The 23,142-nt window shown below is 39.1% G+C and overlaps 2 protein-coding genes across 5 annotated transcripts in view; both read left to right on the forward strand.

Moving 5' to 3' along the window:
* Mid1 overlaps positions 1 to 7,850 on the forward strand; it is a 45,001-nt gene extending 37,151 nt beyond the window's left edge. For both annotated transcript variants that reach the window (XM_032436114.2, XM_070210256.1), the window contains exons 4-6: positions 759 to 1,372; positions 1,433 to 1,590; positions 2,824 to 7,850. In XM_032436114.2, the coding sequence (XP_032292005.1) occupies positions 759 to 1,372; positions 1,433 to 1,590; positions 2,824 to 3,881 (1,830 nt within the window). In that variant the 3' untranslated portion in view covers positions 3,882 to 7,850. The remainder of the gene's footprint in view (positions 1 to 758; positions 1,373 to 1,432; positions 1,591 to 2,823) is intronic.
* A 1,322-nt stretch (positions 7,851 to 9,172) lies between these two features.
* Positions 9,173 to 23,142, forward strand: SiaT (beta-galactoside-a-2,6-sialyltransferase). 3 transcript variants are annotated; one of them, XM_070210371.1, is made up of 7 exons: positions 9,173 to 9,989; positions 11,278 to 11,598; positions 11,696 to 12,223; positions 12,280 to 12,377; positions 12,439 to 12,718; positions 22,827 to 22,924; positions 22,978 to 23,142. In XM_070210371.1, the coding sequence occupies exons 2-7, from the start codon at positions 11,409 to 11,411 to the stop codon at positions 23,140 to 23,142; spliced, it is 1,359 nt and encodes a 452-aa protein (XP_070066472.1). In that variant the 5' UTR covers positions 9,173 to 9,989; positions 11,278 to 11,408. The 3 variants fall into 3 exon arrangements, with proteins under 3 accessions (XP_070066472.1, XP_070066473.1, XP_032292510.1); XM_070210372.1 differs by having other exon boundaries at positions 9,173 to 9,965; XM_032436619.2 differs by having other exon boundaries at positions 9,174 to 9,989; positions 11,308 to 11,598.

The raw sequence follows: 23,142 nt of genomic DNA on the forward strand, positions 1-23,142 counted from the left end.
CACACACACACAAACACAAACACATAAATCACGTATACACAATGTGCGACGCACTCAACAAATTTAATTGTTGTTGTTCAATGGCAGGCAAAATTTGCCCTCTGCCCGCGGAACCCTGCGGCAGGCAAATGATAAATCGAATGCGATTGCTTTGGCATAACTCATGCGATTAGAAACTCTGTGCTATTAGCGAACAAAGCCAATTTCAGCTCTATTAAGCCACGATGACACCAGTCGAAAGTGCTTTGGATTACGATTATGCGGACAGATTGAGAGTAGAGGAAAATGTTCTTTACTTGAGATTTGAGCTTTATTATATTGTATTTTAGATGAGCCGTTAAGAAGCTTATAAGCTATGCAAATACATTTTCTTTAAAAAAAAAGAATTTAATAATAGAGACAATATTTGTAAATAATTTAAGCTCTCAGGTGCTTTAAAAGCACTTTGACAATTAAAGTTTAAACGAGCTTTTCGCTTAAGTGTCGATTAGTCACGCCTTGAGCTTTGCGTATTGTACGTGAAAGCTTAATTTAAGCTTTAATGTGCTTCGAAAGCGGCTGAAAGTATAAAGCTTTAAGCCATTTTTTGCTTGCATCTCGTCAACTTATCACAAAGCACAGCTGTAAGTTCTTTCCCTCTCGTGGCAGCCATTTTAAGATTTAAATAAAATGTAATGTAATGTTCAGATTAAAGTTTATGATATTTGCCAGTTGCAGATAAGTGAAACCTATTTGTAATGCTGCTAATGTATTTGCAGGAAGCTTATCGCCGCTGGGTCTGCAGCACGCTGGTGCCGTATTTCGCCGAGCCACAGGATGTGGATGCAACGCCAAAGCCAACGCCAGTCGATAACCTCGCCACGCGAGTGGCAGCTGCAAAAGCAAAGGCAGCGGGCAAAAGTAAACGTGCGGCGCGAAATGCAGGAGGAGGAGCTGCTACTGCTGCTGCTGCTGCTGCTGCTGCTGCTGGCACGGGCGGCATCAAACATAAATCTCAGAAATTAATCAGCAATAATAATAAATCAAAGAACGGCAATAACATGAACGAGCGTCAGATTAATCAACAGCATGACGAGGACAATGAGCCCAGCGATGAGCCGCAAAACAAAATTTCAAATGCCAATGTGGCTCGTTCGTTCTACGATGTCGTTGGCATTGGCCAGCATCAGACCCAGACCCGTGCCCAGACCCAGTTCCAATACCAGTTCCAGTTCCAGTTTCACAACAACAACAACAACAACAACAGCAACAGCCGAGCCGCCCTTGCTCAGCGTCAAAAAGAGGAAGACGAACAATTCAATAATTTCATATCGACTGCCAATAATGCGGATCCCAGCGCAGCGGATCCAGTGATATCAAAACTACAAAAGAGGTTACTAAATTGATTCTATTTACTTTTAATATTTAAACTAATTTCCTGTCCCATTCGCAGATCAACACGCAAGGCAGAGTTCCGTAAGCGCCGCCGCATTCGACCCTGCCTGAGCGTGTGCCAAACTGTGGAACAAAAGTGCCCCTATCTGCTGCCCGCCGACCGCGCCCCCGCGCTGCCCACCCAATATGCCGGCGAGCCGACATTTGTATGCCTAGGTAAATCATTTTCAATATATTTATAGAATTGTAGAGCTCATATACTTTTCCTATGGTGTAACACGTAGAATGAGACGTCTGCGAACCCATAGAATATATATATCTATATTCTAGATATGCATCAACAGCCGAGCTTATATATCCATGTCTTTCTGTCCGTGCATCCCTCAGCCCGTCCGTCCATACGTCCGTTCATCCGTCTGTCTATTTCTATGCGAATTATTCTCTCCATGTTAAAGCTATCATCTTGTAACTTGTTCGAATCGCATCTCTATATCATATAGCTGCCCTAGGAACAATCGGAGCAACATATCGGCCAAATATATGCAAAATATCTCTCTCTATCATATGAGAGCTGTCATAGGCACAATCGGTCGAAAAGTAGATTCTTGTAAGGCAAATTATTCTGTTTTCCAGAATATTCTCATCAGCATTTACAAGCTTAACTCTACTTAAACGTACTTACTAATCTCCAACTAGACGGGTATTAACTCTTCGGCAAGCCGAATACCTAGTTTCTCCTTATTTAATATACATATTGCTTTGGTTATTGATACAGTGGAAACACGCTAACTGCAACAATTCGCTTTTAGAGTTGATTTTATTTTACAATAATTTTCTCATTGCTGCTTCTTCTTTTTATGCCAAAAAAGCGCTAAGCATAAAAACAATATTTATTTGACATTTCTTGAGTTCAATATTAATATTAATTATAAAGTACTCAGTTCCTTTTTTTTGAGCACGGTTTGCTATTTGAGTGTTTATATTTATATATATTTAATATATATTTATATACAAACTATTTATTTTATGATTTATAAGTTCTCCTTACTTTAATGGAATCCTTATGAAAATATCCGATTGGAATTATAAAATTCGGGAAGTGTTTTCAAGTTTCAAGTTTCAGAGTATTTAAATAATTTTCACTTCTAGAAGTTTGTTAAAATTGTTTGTATTTATCATTTATTTATTTTTTTTAAGTATATTGAAAATTTGCAAATGTGGAAATTATGATTTATGATTTATTCAACAAATTGTTATTATAAAAATAATTTGAATTGTTTTATGCAAGCTTTTGTATTTCATCTGCAGAGATTATTTGTCTTACTTTTGTATTCTTTACTAAGTGTGTAAATGTAAATGTATATGTAAGCATTAGGGTTTAAGGGCAAGGCGTGGATGAATTGGAGCTTAGATTTTCATGCGCTCCACATTTGCTATCCGCAATTGCAGATCAAAACATACCCGAGACTGGCGAGCAGCTGAAGAAATCCAGCTACGGCCCCAACGACTGCTGCTACAGCTACTGCAACGGACCCACTGAGGGCATTTGCACCGTCTGCCAGGATTTTGCGCCCACCTCCGATCCCAGCGGCAGCAACAACAACACGAACAACAGCTCGAGCGGCCGCCGCGTGCACAACATAACCCTGACGCTGAACTCGCCGCCCGGGGAGCATGCGCGTGCGGCCAGCGTCTCGCTGGCGCTGCGGAACGTCTCGTATGCGATGGAGCCCGGCGCGGAGCTGCTGGAGCGGCTGCCCTATTATGCCCACTACGATGGCCTGTACTACTATGACGACGATGGGGGCAGCGATATGCCGGAGCGGCCGCTGTCCGGCGGCTGCGCGGCGGTGCCGTCGGTGACCACGCGCTGCACGATACCCTATTATGCATCCGGTGTGGCGCCGTCGCCGCCGACGCAGCTGCTCGTCTGGCTAAGCGCCCTGCTCGGTCTGCTGAGCAGCTGTGGGGCGGCGCGACAGCGATGCGGGCGTGCCCGCGGCACGGCGCGCGTCGACCAGTGTCCGGCCAGCTGCCACGAGCTGTTAGCCACAGCGACTCCCAGCCCGGAGGCGCAGCACGGCGCCAGCAGCGTTCGGCGCTGGCGCGACGACAGCGGAAACGGAAGTGCACGCTTCGCTGCCAGCGACAGGCACCAATGGTCCTGGCCGTCCGCTTGGGTGTGGGCATGGGCGTGGGCATGGTCATGGCTATGGGCGTGGCCATTGAATATGTGTAGAAAAGTGCGTTACTTTCGCTGCAACAGCAGAAGCAAATTAAAATGCAAGCGAGAGTTGAGTCGAGTCAGGTCGCGGGATCGTAGTCGTATAATTAACTATAGAGACTTGCAGCAGCTACAAATACGAATCAAGTGCAGCGATAGGAATAGGTATGATAAGAATTACCGTTATGTCTACTACTACAACTACAACATAAACGATTGGTGGCGAAGATGGAAGTGGTTCGGCGGAAATGCGGCAACCATCAACTCAAATGGCGCCTTATAGTGCATGCAATAAGTATGCGGCCACACACACACACACACACACACACACACACACACACACACACACACACACATACACAGAGAAACACACACAAATTGCGGATTTTCACAGAGATTTGCAGTTTACAAAAAAAAAAAAAAAAAACAAAATGAAAATGTCATTAATTGTATTTCGTACTCTAGAAAATTACTCGTAATGCTAGCTAATTAAAAACGAAAACAAACACAAAAAAAGTTGAGTGTAAAAAAAAAAAAAACAAAAATAAATTAACAAAAAAAAAAACAAATAAGAAAGAAATTGCAGAGCGTTTCCCCTGCCAATTTGTTTTGGAGCCAAAGCCGTTAAAAGGAAACGTAACGAAAATTTAAATGAGACATGGAAAATGTATTGAAATGGGAACGAAAACGCAAAGGAGAAGCAAACCAGACACTTTAAATATTTATGGTCCTCTTTCAAGTGAAATATATAAAGAAAAACAAAATGATTAAATAACAAATGAAACCAAATATGAAAGTAAATAAATTATAAATCTCTATTGAAAATAACTAAACAAAGCAAAAAAAAAAACAAAAACAAATAGCATATTTTATTACAACTAGAAACAAAGAATATTAATATTTAATTAAACAAAAAACAACTGCCACAAAAATAGGTTTTTTAGGTAAACATTAAACGAAAATAAACAACAACAACAAAGAATAAAAAAACCCAAAAAATCACAAACAAAAACATTTAACAAAAGTATATGAGAAAAAAACCCAAAAACCAAAAAAAAAGCGATACATAAATATACATAGTTATAAACGTAAATAAAGGCGGATAAACAAAAATATAATAAAACAAAAAAGAAAAGAGAACATTTTAGGTTAGCTAAGTATAACGAAAAAAAAACAACAACAAACACACGAACACGAAATGAAATTTACAACTAGACTAAAAGAATTTCAATAAAAAATAAAAACGACTCGCTGCAAACCAAATAAAATAAATAATTAGCAGAAAATTCCCTAATAACAACTTTAAAACAAATCCGATAAACAAACCGAAACAAAAATACACACGCACACAGACATAGAGATACAATACAGGCACACACACACACACACACACACACACACACACACACACACACACACACACACACACAGAAAGACACAGACACACACAGAAACAAATTGACATATAGACCGCTTATCAAATCAATTTCAAAGGTAAAAACAAATATGAAACATGAAAAACTTTACTTATTGCATAAATTAGTTTAAAAAATAAAATAAAAAGAAAACAAAACAAAAGAAAAACAAATCAAATATGATAACATAGTCAAGAGAAAAAATGATATAGCGATTTGAAGGATGTTATAGAGAATTTTGCGGAGGCAGCAGAAGAACAAGAAACAACCAAAAATGTGTCTAAGATTGTCTTTATTTAGTTTTTAAACATGAACTTTGTATAACCAACAAATGAAAAAACCCAAAAAAAAACCCAAAAAAAAACAAAACAATATAAAGCGCACAGTAAACTTAAACTTTAAGGTTCATAAGCCACATAGAAGCGAGAGAAACGAAGGAGCCAAGAGAGAAGCGCAAAAGAAACAGCATATGCATACGATTATAAACGAGTTTAGGGCATCTAAAGTATAGCCTAGGTATACACAGATATAACAGATTGGAATGAATATATACGAATAAGATGATAAAAGGAAGAAGCAGCAGTAACAACAACAACAACAACAACATACCTACTATATAAATAGTGCATACAAATAATAATAATAACAATAATAATAATTTTTGTAATAAAGTTAACTCTATGTAGCGTACATAAACATAAACGTAAAGAACATAAATATATATATTATATATATTTATAATTAACAATTTATCGAACATACTTGCAAAAGAAAAACCAAAAAACAATTGAACCTATAGGCAAACAATAAAAAAAAAAAACAAAGACGAAAAGTAATGAAAGAAGAAAACATTATGATATACTTATAAGTATTATATGAGAATAATTAGTTACTAAATGAAACAAAACATAGATGTACTTGGTATTAACTAATTGCCTATTGAATTAAGCATGTACCACCAAAAACATGACTCGACTCGACTCTCAACTTTTAAACACTATCTTCACCAAAGAAAATCCCAAAAAAAAAAAAAAAAAAAAAAAAAAAGAAAAAACTTTAAAAACACCCCACTTAACTATCTCACCAATCTGTCACTCACTTTTCACCATTTCAAAGTTCTCGAAACACTCGAAAGTTTTGCGGCACTACGCTTTTTTGGGTACTACTTGATTCTATGCAGCTTTCGGTTATTGTTTTCTTTAAGGTTACGGCACTGCAGGCAGTACTGGGAACCCAATTTCAAAAGCTTTCTTCAATTAACATACTTTGCCGAACTGACGCATTACTTTAATCAATCAAAGCAAAAGTGTCTCTGTTCTTAAACAATACTAATTAACAAAAGGTGGAACAGCACATTTAGTGTGGTATGTTAGGTGTTGTTGTAGATAACAAAATGTAAAAGTAGTTACCAAAAAAAAAAAATAAAATAAATTAAAACAGTTGCTGGTAGCACTGGCTGACAGATTAAGTAACAGATTATTCTGTCAAAGCAGCTTTTTTCCAAATTGATTTTCAACACTTTCAATTTTTGCTTTTAACAGAGAGTTTTTATTTGAAAGCACATTAAAGCTCACTTTAAGCTTAAAGCTCTTAAGCTTTACTTCTCACTTGCCCACTTTCAGCTAGTGTCATTGTGTCATAAATGAATTCGATACTTCATTTTGAAATTTAAGCTTCTCGTTCCCACCTGAGCTAAACAGCTTTCACTTCTGATTTCCATATCAATTACTCAATACAACTTTTAAAGAAAGGAAACCTGCCTTTGTAAATACACACACAGACACACACACACATCTCTATCACAGACACACATCTCACACACCGTTGAAGGAAAGTATGCAATGAATTTCATGTTTCTATATCTCTGTTCTTGAATATAATTTATGAGAGTTCTTTGGTATTTCTGTTGTTTGCCTGAAAAATTGAGATATGAACCCCAACTTGTAATCGTACTCGATTTACGTGTGTGCAATTCAAATTAAATGAGATGAAAATTAACAAACACACGTTTTGGGGGGCAAGAAAAAAATGAAAATGACAACAACAAAAACGAAAACAAAAGAGGAAAAAAATGAAAACATTTCAAAGCGAGAGCCGCTGGCACAAATTGCGCGCATATGCAAATTGTTATGAATTATTGTGTACTTTTGTAAAACTTTTTGATATATATAATATAGTTAACATGAATAGATGCCTAAATAATAAATTAAATGTTAATTTATTTAAATGTAAACAATAAACAACAAGAAACGAGAAACGAGAGGCGATTTGCGAGAGAAACGCTGGCGAAATTGCGTCGATTTTGAATGCATCTCACGATCGGATCCAGCTAAAGATCCGCTGTGAAATATCTAACTAGTTGAAATTGGTAACACGATGATAATGTTATTAACGATAATACGATTGTGGTATCTGGAATACGGATCGAGCATGAAATTACTTTACAGCAACATTTACATTCAAGTTTTGTGTACAAAAAGTAAAAAGTAAAAAGCAAAAACAAAAACAAACAAACAATTGAGCAAATGCCATTGCATCATTTTTGGACATTTCATACTCGTAATGTTAAAGGTCATTTCAATGAATGCGAATACTTGAAACCCAAACCCAAACCAAAAACCAAAGACCCAAAATCGAAATCAATACAAATAATTAGCACGAAAACTAAAATATTATAAATGATAAAATCTTTAAACAAATTAAAAAATGATAAGAATATACAATAATTTTGTAAACGAGAAGCAGCTGCTAAAAACAACAACAACAAAAAAGCAGCTGAGCGAAGGCAAAAACGAAAGAAGCAAAACAAAAAAAACAAAAAAGAAAAAAAAAACAACCCAAAAATGTTATGGCAAGGTAGCAATTATTTTTTACAAAAACTAAAAACCCACAAAAAAATATATATAAACTATTTAATGTATGTAAAATGAAAACAAACATAAAAAAATGAAAAATTCAAATTGACTATGAGAAGGAAAATTTTAACATGAGGGAAACGCAAAAACCAAAATTCTTTTTAGGCCACAAAACACTTACAAAATAATAATTTATGTGCCAAGCGAGAAATTATTCAAATGCAACGCATTTGATATCATCAACAAAGCGCGAGCACAGCAAAAAAACAAAAAAACAAAAAAAAACCTATAAATAATTAAAAACAACAAAAAACTCATGTCAAATTTAATTAAAATTTAAAAACCAAAAACCAAAAAAAAAAAAACAAAATCAAATTTAAAGCGAATGCCTGAAGTCTATTTCAAATACTCTTAACAAAAGTATTTCAAATGTGTCTGAAGCCCACATCCACAGTCCACTACACACCTCCCCGCCCCCCACACACACACAACCCCCCCAGCCACCCAAGCTCAAACACACTCTCAAGATGCCAACAAACCGTCAAGTTTGTTAGTTAATTAATAAATGAGAAATTATTAAGAAAGCAGCTAAAAACTTTAAAAACTCAAACTGAAATCTTCTGTACTTGTTAATTAACAACAACAAAGCCACATAGAGAATAAAACCAAAAAAACAAAGCAAAACAAATTTAAATTATAAAAAGAAACTTTAACTATAAACCAAATTAAAACCAAAAAAAAAATAAAATAAAATAAAACTGAGCAGCCTAAGAGTAAACTTTTCGTAAAGAATCCCCCTTAAAAAACACAACACTTGGCCACGGTCGATGCGATTTACTTAAGTCTAAAAACAAATAACGAAACCCCAAATGGAAATCGTATCTAAAATCGAGAAATAATGTAATAGTAATACTATGTAATAATAATACTAATAATAATAATAATAATATGGCATATAAATGAGAAAAAAACAAAAACAAAAAAGAAAAACAACATAATTATGGTAATTGTAAAATAATTAAACAATGACGTAAACGTGAAAAACAAGTGAAAATAATAAAAATAAATTGTTGTTATTGAATGTATTTGTATAGAAAATTATTATGATTATGACGATGAATAATAAATGATTACAAATAATAATTATTGTTCAAAAAACCAAAAAAAAAAAAAACAAAAATATAAAACAAAACAAAAAAAACCTAAATAATATATATACATATATATATGAGAATAATGTATCTGGCTTGATTTATTTGACTTTGGCATCAAGCAGGTCGCACCAGTAGCAGACGAACTTTACAAGACCGTCTGCTGAAGAGCTTTTCAAGCACATTAAAGCTTTGGCTGTGCTTTGAAGCAGCTTTAATAAAGCTGCAAACAGCTTGAAGTTAAAGGAATTTTCGTGCTTTTAACAGTTAAACTGATTAAAATGTCAAAGGAGCTTTGCAAGCGTATTGTTTCAACAAAGCTTCAACTGTTGTTAAGTGTTAAGTGCAATGCTAGATAACGCTTTTAGCTAATTTTAACGAGCTTTTCAATGCTGAAAGCTTTACTAAACAAGTTTGACTTGTCTACTTTCAGCACTCGCCAAAATATTTATGGACTTTCATTGCTGCTCTTAGCCTGAGGATTAATCCGGTAATTAAACTCTGCTTTCAGCTGACGTCATTGTGCCACATGCCCCGCTGACCCGATTGGCAGCAACGCAAAAAGCGGAAAAATACGCGATTCGTTTGCGTATCAAAACTTTTACTTTTATTTTTTTTTGTATATCCTTAATACCAATTTCAGTGGGCCAACAACAAGAAAGAACAAGCGGTCCGTAATTAGACAGGCGTTGCAGGGCGACCCAGCAGGCAGCAGCAAAGTCGAGGCAAACGGTTCCGGAGGCTCGCTCGGCTGCTGGTTGCTGGTTGCCGAAGCAGCTGCCGAAGTGGCCGCCGTGTGGCAGGTGTCGCTGTGGCAGCAACTGGGCCGCAGATTCAGATACGTTTCGACACGCGAAAGGGAAAGTTCGTGCAACGGACGCGCAGCCGGCAAAGACGTCCACTTGCCACTTGCCACCTGCCGCAGTTGCGTGCCTCGCATCCTCGAGTGCGTGTGTGTTGTTGTTGGATTGTGTGTAAAACTGTCCAAATATTTGCATAGGCCACACGGATAAACGTGCACGTTAACGAGCTGACGGTCAACTGGGCCTAAAAAGTTTTTACAGCTGGCGCTGCGGTTAATTTTGCGGTTTGGTTTGCCCACTTTTGGGCGTCCGGCAGTGAGCAGTGGGGGCGTGGTAGGGTGGTGGCTACCAAATACATGTGCAAAAACTAATTACAAATAACACGACTCGGTTTTAGCCAGCTGTCAGCTGTGTGCATGTTAATTATGGCCAACAGCAGCAAAGCCAAATGCCGCGTGAAAACAATCCGCCCCGCCTTCTGCCGCCCCATCAATAAACGTGCAAACACGTTTTTTTACTTAATTTCAAAATATTTTCAACTGTCCGTTACAATCCACGAACAAAATCTAATTAATATTGACACCGGCCATGTGAATGCGAATGCGGCTGAGTATTGTTCGCTTTAATCAGACCTTTATTCCTGTGTGCTTAAACAATTCACATTTTGTGAACTCTCTTATTTGAGTTAATTTCATGAGTTAGAGCATCCAAATGCTGTATATTTGCTAATGGATAAGGCAGTGACAATTTAACAGCTAACTCAATTATTTCATATATTTCTATTGTTAGCCTATCCTCATTACAGCGTAGCTGATCCAATGCAAAGAAGTCTTTTAAATGTGCAACGTTCACAAATCAATGAAAGATTAGAGAGAATTTTATGTTAAGAATATAAGTTTTGAATGTGGAACATATGCACATTGTATATATAATAAGTATATTCATATTCAATATTTACATTCTTTACGACAAAATGCCTTACTGACATTTAGTATTAACGATTTCATAAACCTCCGGCTTTTATCATAAACATTCTATTGCTCACCGCTCTAGAAGCGCAAGACCGATGCTATAACCATTTGAGAATTATAATTGTAATTGTAGCAGCTACACAGATAAGCCCAATGTTGACCTCCAACCACCTTGATAAGGTTTATTCAAATCTCTTAGACATATTTGGTTTTCTCAGAGACTCAAGACCTGCACAAAAAAAGTTAGCAGCATTTAAGGCTTTGCCTAAAACTTATGTTAAATATTAAAGAATATTTTATATAAATTTAGCAATTTTTTTAGACTGAGACATAAAATTGCCTCAAAATGTTGCCCTCATTTGTCCAGAAGTGTGCATTTAACATAATTAAGCTCAGTGTGTAAATAACCAAATGCTCGAAAAGTTAGCTAAACGTTTATCAATAACGTGTATGTTTAAATATTTAATCAATGTGCAATTCCAAGCTGAGAGCCATTACAAATATATGTCCGCAGCTGGCAGTTGGTCTTGAATTCCCAAGCAGCTACAAAGTGTACTTAAAACGTGACCAAAAGCAATTCCTCGCAAATAAAAATACAAATAAAATGTTTTAAAGATGGTGCAAGTAAAGAAACAACGTGCAACGCGGCCTGCGGCAACGTTAATCAGCGCCCTGCTGCTGGGCGCATTATTAATTCAAGGCGAGGCAGCGTCAACGGCGGACGAAGCTCAGCGAGTGCACGAACCAAATGCTGCGGCAGCGCGCGCTGCTGTGGTGAATATGGCGTCAGTCGAGACGCGCAATGGTAGGTATTGATATTGCATGCAAGTGTGGGCGGGCTGGCGCGTGGGGAAATTGTAAACAGTGCTGTCCACAATTTTAAGCACATTTCCAATTGACAGCCGCGCCGCATCGCCTGCCGCGCAGCGTTTTCCATGTACGCTGGAATCCCAATGAGAAATTCATTGTGGAGAGTCGCGAAAGCCCGGCCATAAATTCATCCAAGCTGGCGCCGCATCCGCGCCTGAAGGTGTCCAAGAACACCAAACTGACGCTCAGTCCGAAGCTGTATCTGTGCCACGACAAATACGCGGCCGAGTGCCACAACAAGACCGCCTCCTTCCGGCGCCGCATTGTGCAATCCTTTGAGCGCTCGATGAGCGAGGCGCTCAACGAGTCCAATCACTACAACGTCGACTATAAGCCCGTATTTGGGGACAGTTTCGAGGAGCAGTATTATCCCTCCAGCTGCCTGGTGATGGAGGCGGGTGTGCGCGTCCTGCGCCGCAAGGATGCGCCGTTCAACAAGCTGCCCTTCGGTCGCCTCTTTCCGCGCCAGAAACTGTTTCGCAATGTGAAGAGTGTCAAGAGCTGTGCGATTGTCTCCAGCGCCGGTTCGCTGGCGGGCTCCAAGCTGGGACGCTTCATAGGTGAGTGTGGATCGGCTGTTGAGCCTAACCCGGATTGATGCCACTTGTTTCGCCAGATAACCACGACATCGTCATGAGATTCAATCACGCGCCAACCCGCGGACACGAAGTGGATGTGGGCAGTAAGACCACAATACGTGTCGTCAATTCCCAAGTAGGTGGCCAAGCGGCGCTTCATTTGCATCCATCAATCATTGTCAATCATTTGGTTTTAGGTGGTGACCAAGCCGGAGTTTGATTTTGCGCATGCGCCCATCTTTAGGAACGTTACGATTGCCGCCTGGGATCCGGGACGTTACAATGGCACCCTCGAGGATTGGCTGACCACCGCCGATTACGATTTGTTCACCAACTACGAGATCTACAGGCGCCGTTATCCCAAATCACGCGCCTTTCTCATCGATCCGCATTCGGTGTGGCGCCTGTGGCAAAGCCTGCAAATGTTTGCCGGCAATCGATCCATACGACGTAATCCACCCAGTTCCGGTTTTATAGGTAAGGACTCGGGATGGAGATCTTGAAAAACAGCACATGAAAACTTTTGTGTGTAACCGAAGAAAATGTATATAAAAAGTCCTTCAAAACGGCCTCTTCCCATCTGGTTCAATCCCATTTTTTACCACATCGATGCCATTGCTGACGAGTTCTCGATCGAGCAAAAATACGAGGGTTTCTAGTTGACCTTAATATCCTTGGTTATTCCGTACCATAGATATAGTCCTAGTGAACCTACAATTCCAAATCCGTGCGAAATTCACATGGAAAGGTCTACAAATATGCATTATTTGTCTTTCAGCCACCCCTCCTCCCACTATGGTTCCTAGATGACCCATTATCCTTGATTATACCGTACAATTGATATAGTCCTGGTGAACCTACAATTCCCAATCCCAGCAAAATCCGCTTAAAAGCTGCATCCACAATTAAATTGAGGTGTAAAATTGAACGGTGGCAAAATTCCACTTCAGAGCCTCACATTTTGCAAATCAAAATTCAGCTGAAATACCAGGCGAACAGAAATTACCAGCAGGCAGACCGTTTCCGTGCACACTTTGCAGGAATTTGGTCCTCTAGGTTCCAGGATTATATAAGAATGCTGTAGAAAAGCAACTCTTATAGGCTCAAGCGTATTGTGCGGCCAGCTCGAAGGTATGCAATGCTTTGCATTACTTCAATGTGCACAACCACACGCACGTTTTTTTAGGGCGGCGGAGCTATGTCGCTTCAAAACGACATAATCTCGCCAAGATCGACGGCGAAGTTATGTCGCTTTGAAACGTCATATCTCCAGGATTTTTTTAGAGCGGCGGAGCTATGTCGCTTCAAAACGACATAATCTCGCCAAGATCGACGGCGAAGTTATGTCGCTTTGAAACGTCATATCTCCAGGATTTTTTTAGAGCGGCGGAGCTATGTCGCTTCAAAACGACATAATCTCGCCATGATCAACGGCGTATTTTTGGTCATTTTGGGTGGCAATCGATGGTCGGCATCCGTACGAGTAGAAAGAGGTATATCATTCCGAAGTCGGACTGAATTTAGCCGAGCTATTTCCATTTTAATATTTATCAAAGTTGCTGCGACGTGCTTATTGTAAAGGGCTAATTTTATGCGCGCCCCAAGAGTATGCAGTAAAACTGTTATTCTAATAGGCTCAAGCATATTATGCGGACAGCTCGAAAGTATGCAATGCTTTCTTTTACTATTTCCATAACCACAAGCAGGTTTTTGGATAACTTTAAATGGTCATATCTCGGCCAAATAAAGCCCGATTATGGTCAAAAAGGGAGGGGCTACTCGCGGAGGTCCGCAGAATCCGCCAAGAGCGACGGCGAAATTATGTCGCTTTGAAACGTCATATCTCCAGGATTTTTTTAGAGCGGCGGAGCTATGTCGCTTCAAAACGACATAATCTCGCCAAGATCGACGGCGAAGTTATGTCGCTTTGAAACGTCATATCTCCAGGATTTTTTTAGAGCGGCGGAGCTATGTCGCTTCAAAACGACATAATCTCGCCAAGATCGACGGCGAAGTTATGTCGCTTTGAAACGTCATATCTCCAGGATTTTTTTAGAGCGGCGGAGCTATGTCGCTTCAAAACGACATAATCTCGCCATGATCAACGGCGTATTTTTGGTCATTTTGGGTGGCAATCGATGGTCGGCATTCGTACGAGTAGAAAGAGGTATATCATTCCGAAGTCGGACTGAATTTAGCCGAGCTATTTCCATTTTAATATTTATCAAAGTTGCTGCGACGTGCTTATTGTAAAGGGCTAATTTTATGCGCGCCCCAAGAGTATGCAGTAAAACTGTTATTCTAATAGGCTCAAGCATATTATGCGGACAGCTCGAAAGTATGCAATGCTTTCTTTTACTATTTCCATAACTACAAGCACGTTTTTGGATAACTTTAATGGTCATATCTCGGCCAAAGAAAGCCCGATTACGGTCAAAAAGGGAGGAGCTACTCGCGGAGGTCCGTAGAATCCGCCAAGAGCGACGGCGAAGTTATGTCGCTTTGAAACGTCATATCTCCAGGATTTTTTTAGAGCGGCGGAGCTATGTCGCTTCAAAACGACATAATCTCGCCATGATCAACGGCGAAGTTATGTCGCTTTGAAACGTCATATCTCCAGGATTTTTTTAGAGCGGCGGAGCTATGTCGCTTCAAAACGACATAATCTCGCCATGATCAACGGCGAAATTATGTCGCTTTGAAACGTCATATCTCCAGGATTTTTTTAGAGCGGCGGAGCTATGTCGCTTCAAAACGACATAATCTCGCCATGATCAACGGCGAAGTTATGTCGCTTTGAAACGTCATATCCTCAGGATTTTTTTAGAGCGACTGAGCTATGTCCCTTCAAAACGACATAATCTCGCCATGATCAACGGCGAAGTTATGTCGCTTTGAAACGTCATATCTCCTGGATTTTTTTAGAGCGGCGGAGCTATGTCGCTTCAAAACGACATAATCTCGCCAAGATCGACGGCGTATTTTTGGTCATTTTGGGTGATCTCTTAGAATGCTGATTTTTGGGTGGCAATCGATGGTCGGCATCCGTACGAGTAGAAAGAGGTATATCATTCCGAAGTCGGACTGAATTTAGCCGAGCTATTTCCATTTTAATATTTAATCAAAGTTGCTGGCACGTGCTTATTGTAAAGGCCTAATTTTATGCGCGCCCCAAGAGTATGCAGTAAAACTGTTATTCTAATAGGCTAAAGCATATTATGCGGACAGCTCGAAAGTATGCAATGCTTTGTTTTACTATTTCCATAACCACAAGCACGTTTTTGCATGGTCATATCTCGGCCAAATAAAGCCCGATCCCGGGCAGATTGGGAGGGTTAAGTCGCAGTCCATAGACTAGAATGCCATCAAGGTTTTTTGATTTAAAAAAAAAGTCAGTATTCCGTGCCATTTTGGTAATTTTATTGAAACACTTTTAAGCTGAAAGTACGCAATGAAATGAATGAATATAGAATTTTTATGCACAGCGGAAAAGTAATCCATGAAACATATTAAACATATACATATAGAATATTTTAATTTTATGTGTCGACTTATGTTCTATAGCTTTTTGCTAGTATGATAAGTTATAAGTTATATAAGTTAATTCCAAAGTTTATTAAACGATGAAAAAAATATAATTTTTAGGGAAGCAAGACTTCCTTTATTTGATGTTAATTTGCAACTGAATAAACTTAAATCAATTCTAGCCCTAGTAACCTGTGGCTTAGCGGCAGCGGCGTTGGCAGCGGCGTCGCTGCTGATGTTGTTGGCCCGTTGGGCAATTCTTCTTGGAATTTTCGGCGGTTGCCAGTCGGCGCGTGGAGGAAATGGCACAGACACCAAGTCAGCATTTTGCTGCACTTCTTATGAGGTGTTGCAATGCTTCTTATTGGGACTGTATGAATTTATTTGTTGTTAACTCTTCCCCCTTTGATTTAAGCTTGTCCTCAAGCGATCATCAGAAGAAAGGTATGTTGTTGAACCTGAGGTTGTTGGCATCTGTATTTTGTATTTGGATATGTGCTGGTTCTTTTTTGGGTCTCTCTTGTTCTTTGTTCAGTTGCAGTATTATATTTTTCTTATTTTTCTTCATTACGTGTAATACACAGATAAGAAGGATGGCAACTGTGAACAGAGTTATGAAACCGACTCTATTTGCTATAGAGTGCGTCTGAAGTTTTTGCATGTTTTTAATGTTGTTGATGTGCAATTCTTCTAATGCTTCCAGAGAAAGAATCTTTATTCTTTCGTTTTCTATTGGGGTTATTTGTATTGTGGGATTTCCTGGGGTCATGACGGTGACCTCTAGGCTGCTGAACTCTTGTTTGTTGATGAATAAAGTTTCGTTCCAGAAGTTAATCATGTAGGTGCCTCTCACGCGTTTCTTCTCTTCTTGCCATCTAATAGTGCCGTTGAAGTCGTTCACTAGTATAAGTTCCTCGTCGATTTCCTCGATCTCCGGGATATGATCTGCATTGCTAAAGCCACAGAGCGCTTGCTCTCCGCTAACTAACTTAGGTATACAATTATTATTGTTCAAGTTTACAATTTTTGATTTGTTACAAATTTTAATATTATGGTATCTTTTACAATTGTTGTTTATGCCATAGATTGTTTTATTACAATGAAACAGTTCGTTAAATTCTAAATTTATTATATTGTTGTTTTTCACTACTGGCTTTATTATAGTATTTTTGCATTCTATTTCTTCTAAATTTGGAATTTTTACAATATAAAACAGAGTAATTCCATTATGCAAAATGGATACATCTGCGAATTCTAGCATTTCTTCAATATTTAAAGGTGGCATGTTGCTTTTATTAAAGTTATCGTTTAATAGGAATCTGTAATTTTTATGTATTTTTTATATTACTTTTATGTATTATTTTGTCAGTTGTTGTTAGTACGGTTGTGTTTCTATTTTCTTTAACTATTTCCTTTTTGTATCTGGGTGACAGTTTGGTACCTAATCTGGTATTGACTTTGACGAATATTTCTTGACCAGGTATGTAAGTTCGTATGTCGTTACGTTTTTTGTTATGATTCTGCATGTCAGTCGATTGTTTCTGTTTGAGTCTGTCAATGTTCTCCTTCCTAGCTTTTTCGTATTGGTCTGGGTCCGTAGTCACGTTTCTGCCGAAGAATATGTCTAATGGTCTCTTGTTAGTTGTCGAGTGTATAGTGTAGTTGTAGTCGTATATTGATTTGTTAAGTAGTTCTTCGAATGTTCTGTATTCCTGTTTTCTTTTGTTGCATCTTATTATGTCTGATAGTGTTGAATGAAATCGTTCTACCTGACCGTTCACTGCGCTTTTGTAGGGTGGTGTTTTATAAACTTCTATATTTAATTGGTCCTGCATCATGAAAGTGATTGAGGCTGAATTAAGGGATTTTTCGTTATCTATTACAACTACTTTAGGTACGCCAAAATAAAAAAGGATTTCATGAAGTGGTTTTTTAATGTCTTCTATTGCCCTAGATTTGATAATTCGTCCCTGAGCTAATTTCGAGAATTTGTCTACTGCTGTTAGTACTAAGTTCTTTTCTGTCGTGTATATGTCGATGTGGATTGTATGTCCTGGGTATTCGGGGATTGGTGTTTCTTTGAGTTTTGGGTTAGTGGGATGCCTATCGTATTTTTCTTCTTTACAAGCCTGACACTGTTTGACTAATTCTGTTATTCGTTGCTTCATTTTTGGGAAATAGAATCTTTCGGACAATTGCATTTTGTTTTCTAGTGCGTTGCGGTGGGCTCTGTTGTGCGTAACCAATATCTTCTCATCTTGTTCTGTTTCATTTGTTAAATCTTTTACTTGAGACTGTGTGAATCTAATCTTGAAGTTCCTAAAATGTTGGGGATATATCTGCTGAATTTGGTTCATTATTTCTTCTGAAGTTATTATTCCGTTGATTACGGATGGGTTTAGATGAGCTTTCAGTATTTGCGTGAGGTCGTGTTCTGAGAAGTTTGGTCGAGTAATTGTATGCCTATGGAATGTTGGGAATGGGATATGGAATTCGTAATTTGTTTCGTTGGCTCTACTGAGAAATATCTGGTTTTTGAATACGTTGATTGGAGCTTCTATGCTCGGAATTAAGTTGTGGCTTGAACTGTCTGCACTGTGCTGGGTGGAGGCTACTGATCCAATATTATTGATCACAGGGATACGTGATAGCGCATCGGCTACAATGTTATCCCTACCTGGCTTATAGAGGAGTTCGTAATCAAACTCTTCTAGGTAAGCTTTCCACCTCTTTATCCTAGCGTTGCCGTTCCAACTGCTAAGAGAGTGGGTTAAGGGTTGATGGTCGGTGTATATTTTTACACTCGCTTTACCGTAGAGGTAATTCTTGAGGGCTTTTAAGGCCCAAATTATTGCCAACATTTCCCTTTCATTGGTGGCGTAGTTCTCCTCTGTTTTAGAGAGAGTTCTAGAGAGGAAACAAATGGGTCGCTTGTTCTGGGATAGGACAGCCCCAATAGCAAAGTTGGATGCATCTGTTGTCAGATGAAATTCTTTGCTGAAGTCTGGGTAATGAAGTATTACCTCATTCGAAACTAGGGAATTTTTTATTTTATTGAATGCTTCGATCGCTTCTTCGTTGAGATTAATGAGCTTTTTAGCTGATTGATTTTTGGACACGCGTCCATCTTCCCCTCTTAAAAGAGAGGTTAGGGGCTTTGCTAGCTTAGCGAAGTCTTTTATAAACCTCCTATAATAGCTGGCAAGGCCAATAAACGATCTTAAATCTTTGAGTGTTTTTGGAAGTGGGTACTTTCTTATTGTCTCAATTTTGTTTGGATTAGTTTCTATCCCCTTGTCTGAGATGACAAATCCCAGGAATTCTACTCTGCTTTTAAAGAACTCGCATTTGTCCAACTGACATTTCATGTTGGCTTCTTGTAGAGTTCTGAATATGGCGGCGAGGTGCTGCGCATGCGATTCATCATCTTTGCTAAAGATAATGATATCGTCAATATAAATGAAGCATATTTTTCCAATATGCTCACGAAGGATGTCGTCAAGAGCTCTCTGGAAAATTGAGGGCGCATTCTTGAGACCGAATGGGAGTCGTGTAAACTCGTATTTTCCGTTGTTAACGGAGAAGGCAGTTTTTTCTATGTCTGACTCCTTAAGGGGTATTTGATGAAAGCCACTTTTCAAATCTAAGACAGAGAAAACTTTGTTATTGCCTAGCTGTGCTAGTACCTCGTTGATTTCGGGTATAGGGTATTTGTCTGCGGTAGTTTCTTTATTTAGTTTCCTGTAGTCTATAACCATGCGATATTTCTTTTGCCCGGAGGCATCTAATTTTTTCGGAACAATCCACACAGGTGAATTGTACGGGGATCGGGAGGGTCGGATGATTCCGTCCTCTAAAAGTTCTTTGATTTGGCTGTGTACTTCGTCTTTTAAAGACATTGGAAATTGGTAAAATTTTGAATATATGGGGGAGTCGTTTTTTGTTCGAATCTCTGCTCTGACGTTGGTTGTGTATGTCAGTTTTTCGTCCGGATTGGCAAATAGGTGTGGGTGCATTTTAACTAGTTGATTAAGGCTATTTTTTTGTTCGTTTGTCATATGTTCTGTCCGTGGTATTACCGTGTTGACCGCCTCTATTTTTTTCTGTTTAATGGGTATGCAAATGTTGTTCTTGATTATTAGTAGATTCTTGCTGCTTTGTATCACAGCATCTAGTTCCTTTAGACTATCGTTACCTAATATGGCGTCAAATGATTTTAGGGTGGGTAAGAGAAAGAATTTTACTTTTATATCGTTTCTATTAAAAAGATTAGCGAACTTGTGGTGTGTAATTTTAATGCTTCCGCCGACTGTGACGGCTTCAAAGGGTTTTTCGTTTGGAATAGGCTCGGACACGAATTTTGGTTGGACGTAATTTCGGTTTGATCCTGTATCTATTAGTATTTTGAGTAATTTTCCGCTCCCCATCTTACATTCTATGTAAGGAAGAGAGGAGCTCTTTATCCTAAAAAATTAATGTCTGAGTGTTCGTATTGGGTATTTTGTCCGTCATCTGTTTCTTCAATTTGTTGGGCGTATTCGTTTAATGGTTGTTCGTATTCAGTCTGCTGTTCGTAATTTAGCATTGATTGTACGTATTCCTCCATAGTCACATAGTTGTCGGTGTTTTCTGTCTCCGTCTGTTCTTCTCCTGTTTGTATGTTGAAATTTCTTTGTTTTTTGTCCGTGGCGTTTGTTGGTGGTGGAGGTCTTTTCCCTACTTCAAAATTGGGTCTGTTCATGTAGTTTATCATCCTCGTGCGGATGCTTTGGTCCACGTCCATTGGCTCAGGACGTGGTTGGGGTTTTGGTGCAGAAGGTCTATTGGGTATGTATACCTGTTGTGGTTGTGTCTGGTAGGTTCGTTGGTTGGGATATTGTGGAATCGGTCCATTATTGTTGTAAGTCGGTGGTCTATGGTTTGTATTGGTTGGCCAAGGTGTATGGATCGGGAGTTGGGGCCTGAAGCTAATGGGTGGTGGCCTAAAAGTTTGAGCGAAATGAGGCTGAGCTGTTCGAGGTGGCAGTGTAGGTGGTGGTATATTTCTATTTGGGTTTCTGGCATGTGTCTGTTGGTTTCTATTCAAAGCCATGTTAGTGCGATAGCTTTGATTCTCTAGTTTTAAACAATAGTGAAGGGCTGAAGGTAGATCTGCTGGCTCCTTTATTCCAAGAATCCGTGGTAAATCTCCCTTCAAACCTCTAATGAAGGTATCTAATGCTTTATCTCGGTATATTTTTGTCATAAGGGTTTCGGATTCCCTGTTTAATTCCATGCAGCCTACTTTATTTAATATCAGCGACAAGTGGTTGTAAACGACCTGGTAAAATTCTTCTACTGTTTGGTTGTTACCTTGCACTAACATTGTCATCTGATATTCTAATGTTCCCAGATCTCTTTTGTCTGCGTAGTGCAGCGTGAGACATTTGGAGATAGCGCTCCAATTTAGGGGAACATTATACGACTCGAGGGCCGTGTCGGCATTGCCAGTGATTTTGTTTCTCACTGTATGCAATATGCCAAAGTATTTTGGCGAACCTGCCTCAGCTGCATAGGCTGAGAGTATACGATCTACACTCTTCTTCCATGAGCTAAATTCTGCTGGATTACCGGAGAATTCTCTGAGGCTTTTAACTATGTCCGGAACTCTGTCTAAGTCATTCAAATTGTGGTTGGCAGTTATTGTTTGGTCGTCTACGTCACTAAACTCCCTAGAGGGGTTGACTAACTGCTTTACCAATGTCGGCAGTTGTTGTGCCAAAATCTGGCTAACCGTGGCTGCTATTATCTGTTCTGCGTTATTCGCCATGACTCTATTTTGTAAATGTTCGTTTTGTCTGTCGATATGTCGTTGTTGCTGTCTGTTCGAGTTATGTCCGCCTACCTGTGGTTGATCTGATACTATTGGGGGCCTAACTAAATTGCTTTCATTAGCCATAAACGAGATATATTACTTATATTGTATATTTTAAGATATTTTCGAAGTATATTTAAATCTAGTGTTAGTTTTTTACTCTATATTTTACTTGAATTTTTGATTGTTTTGTTTTCTTTTTAAAACCAGTGGCTGGTTTCTTCCTTCTACTTTGGAGGGTCCCTTGGGAGTCGCAAAGTTGGAAATAATTTATACTACGTTCGTAGTCTTTATATTTGTTGATCGTTTTACACTTTTTTATCTTGCTTATCGTTCTACAATTTTTAGTATTTATTATTCTTATAACTTTTGTGTTAGTTGTTCGTTTGTTTTTTTTTTTTTTTTGTTTCACTTAATTTCTAACTTACAGTACTATTCCTGATGTGGCAACCTCCCCTGCCGGTCCGGATTTCATCCTTTTTGAAGCCTTTGGGTATCTACTGGGGATCCTGCGACCAGTCTTTGTTGAGAGTATCCTGCGGGCGGGCCTTACAAGATGCGTTGTCCACCGATGGGCAAAATTGAACAATTAAGTTCCAATTGCCTTTCGCGAATTTAACCGATCGTTGAATTTAATCGACGAGAGTTGCACTGGTTTTATTTTCGCGTATAACCGACTAACGCGTACGTAGAAGCGTTTTGTTCTGTTGTAACACGAGCCGGTCCCTGCTCGGGCGCCAGTTAATTCCAAAGTTTATTAAACGATGAAAAAAATATAATTTTTAGGGAAGCAAGACTTCCTTTATTTGATGTTAATTTGCAACTGAATAAACTTAAATCAATTCTAGCCCTAGTAACCTGTGGCTTAGCGGCAGCGGCGTTGGCAGCGGCGTCGCTGCTGATGTTGTTGGCCCGTTGGGCAATTCTTCTTGGAATTTTCGGCGGTTGCCAGTCGGCGCGTGGAGGAAATGGCACAGACACCAAGTCAGCATTTTGCTGCACTTCTTATGAGGTGTTGCAATGCTTCTTATTGGGACTGTATGAATTTATTTGTTGTTAACTTATATAAGTTATAAATTAAATTTAATGATATTCCAATTGGACTGCAGCAGTTAGTTGCAGGGCAATCCCAATTGGTTTGCTTCGATTTCTTGTTGCCTAACTCTTAGCTTGTTCTGCTGGATTCATCCATATTTATGTTTATAGGCTTGGCCTTGTTGTTGCCGCACTGTCCCCAGGTGGACTTTGTGGAATATGTGCCCTCCACACGACTCAACGGACGCTGTCACTACTACAGCAAAGAGGTGGGCAGGTTGCAATTGGAGTTAATATTAACTTAATGAAATTATATTTGCAGATGAACTCCGCCTGCACATTCGGCTCTTGGCATCCGCTAGCCGCCGAAAAGCTGATGGCGCTGGACATGAATGTGGCCGATGATATGTCCGTCTTCCAGTTCGGCATCCTGCGCATCCGGCGACCCGACAAGCTGCTCTGCGGCTTTAACTTCTTCGGTTACTGA

The sequence above is a fragment of the Drosophila virilis genome, chromosome 5 (genome assembly GCF_030788295.1).
Source record: "Drosophila virilis strain 15010-1051.87 chromosome 5, Dvir_AGI_RSII-ME, whole genome shotgun sequence".
Taxonomy (NCBI): Eukaryota; Metazoa; Arthropoda; class Insecta; order Diptera; family Drosophilidae; genus Drosophila; species Drosophila virilis.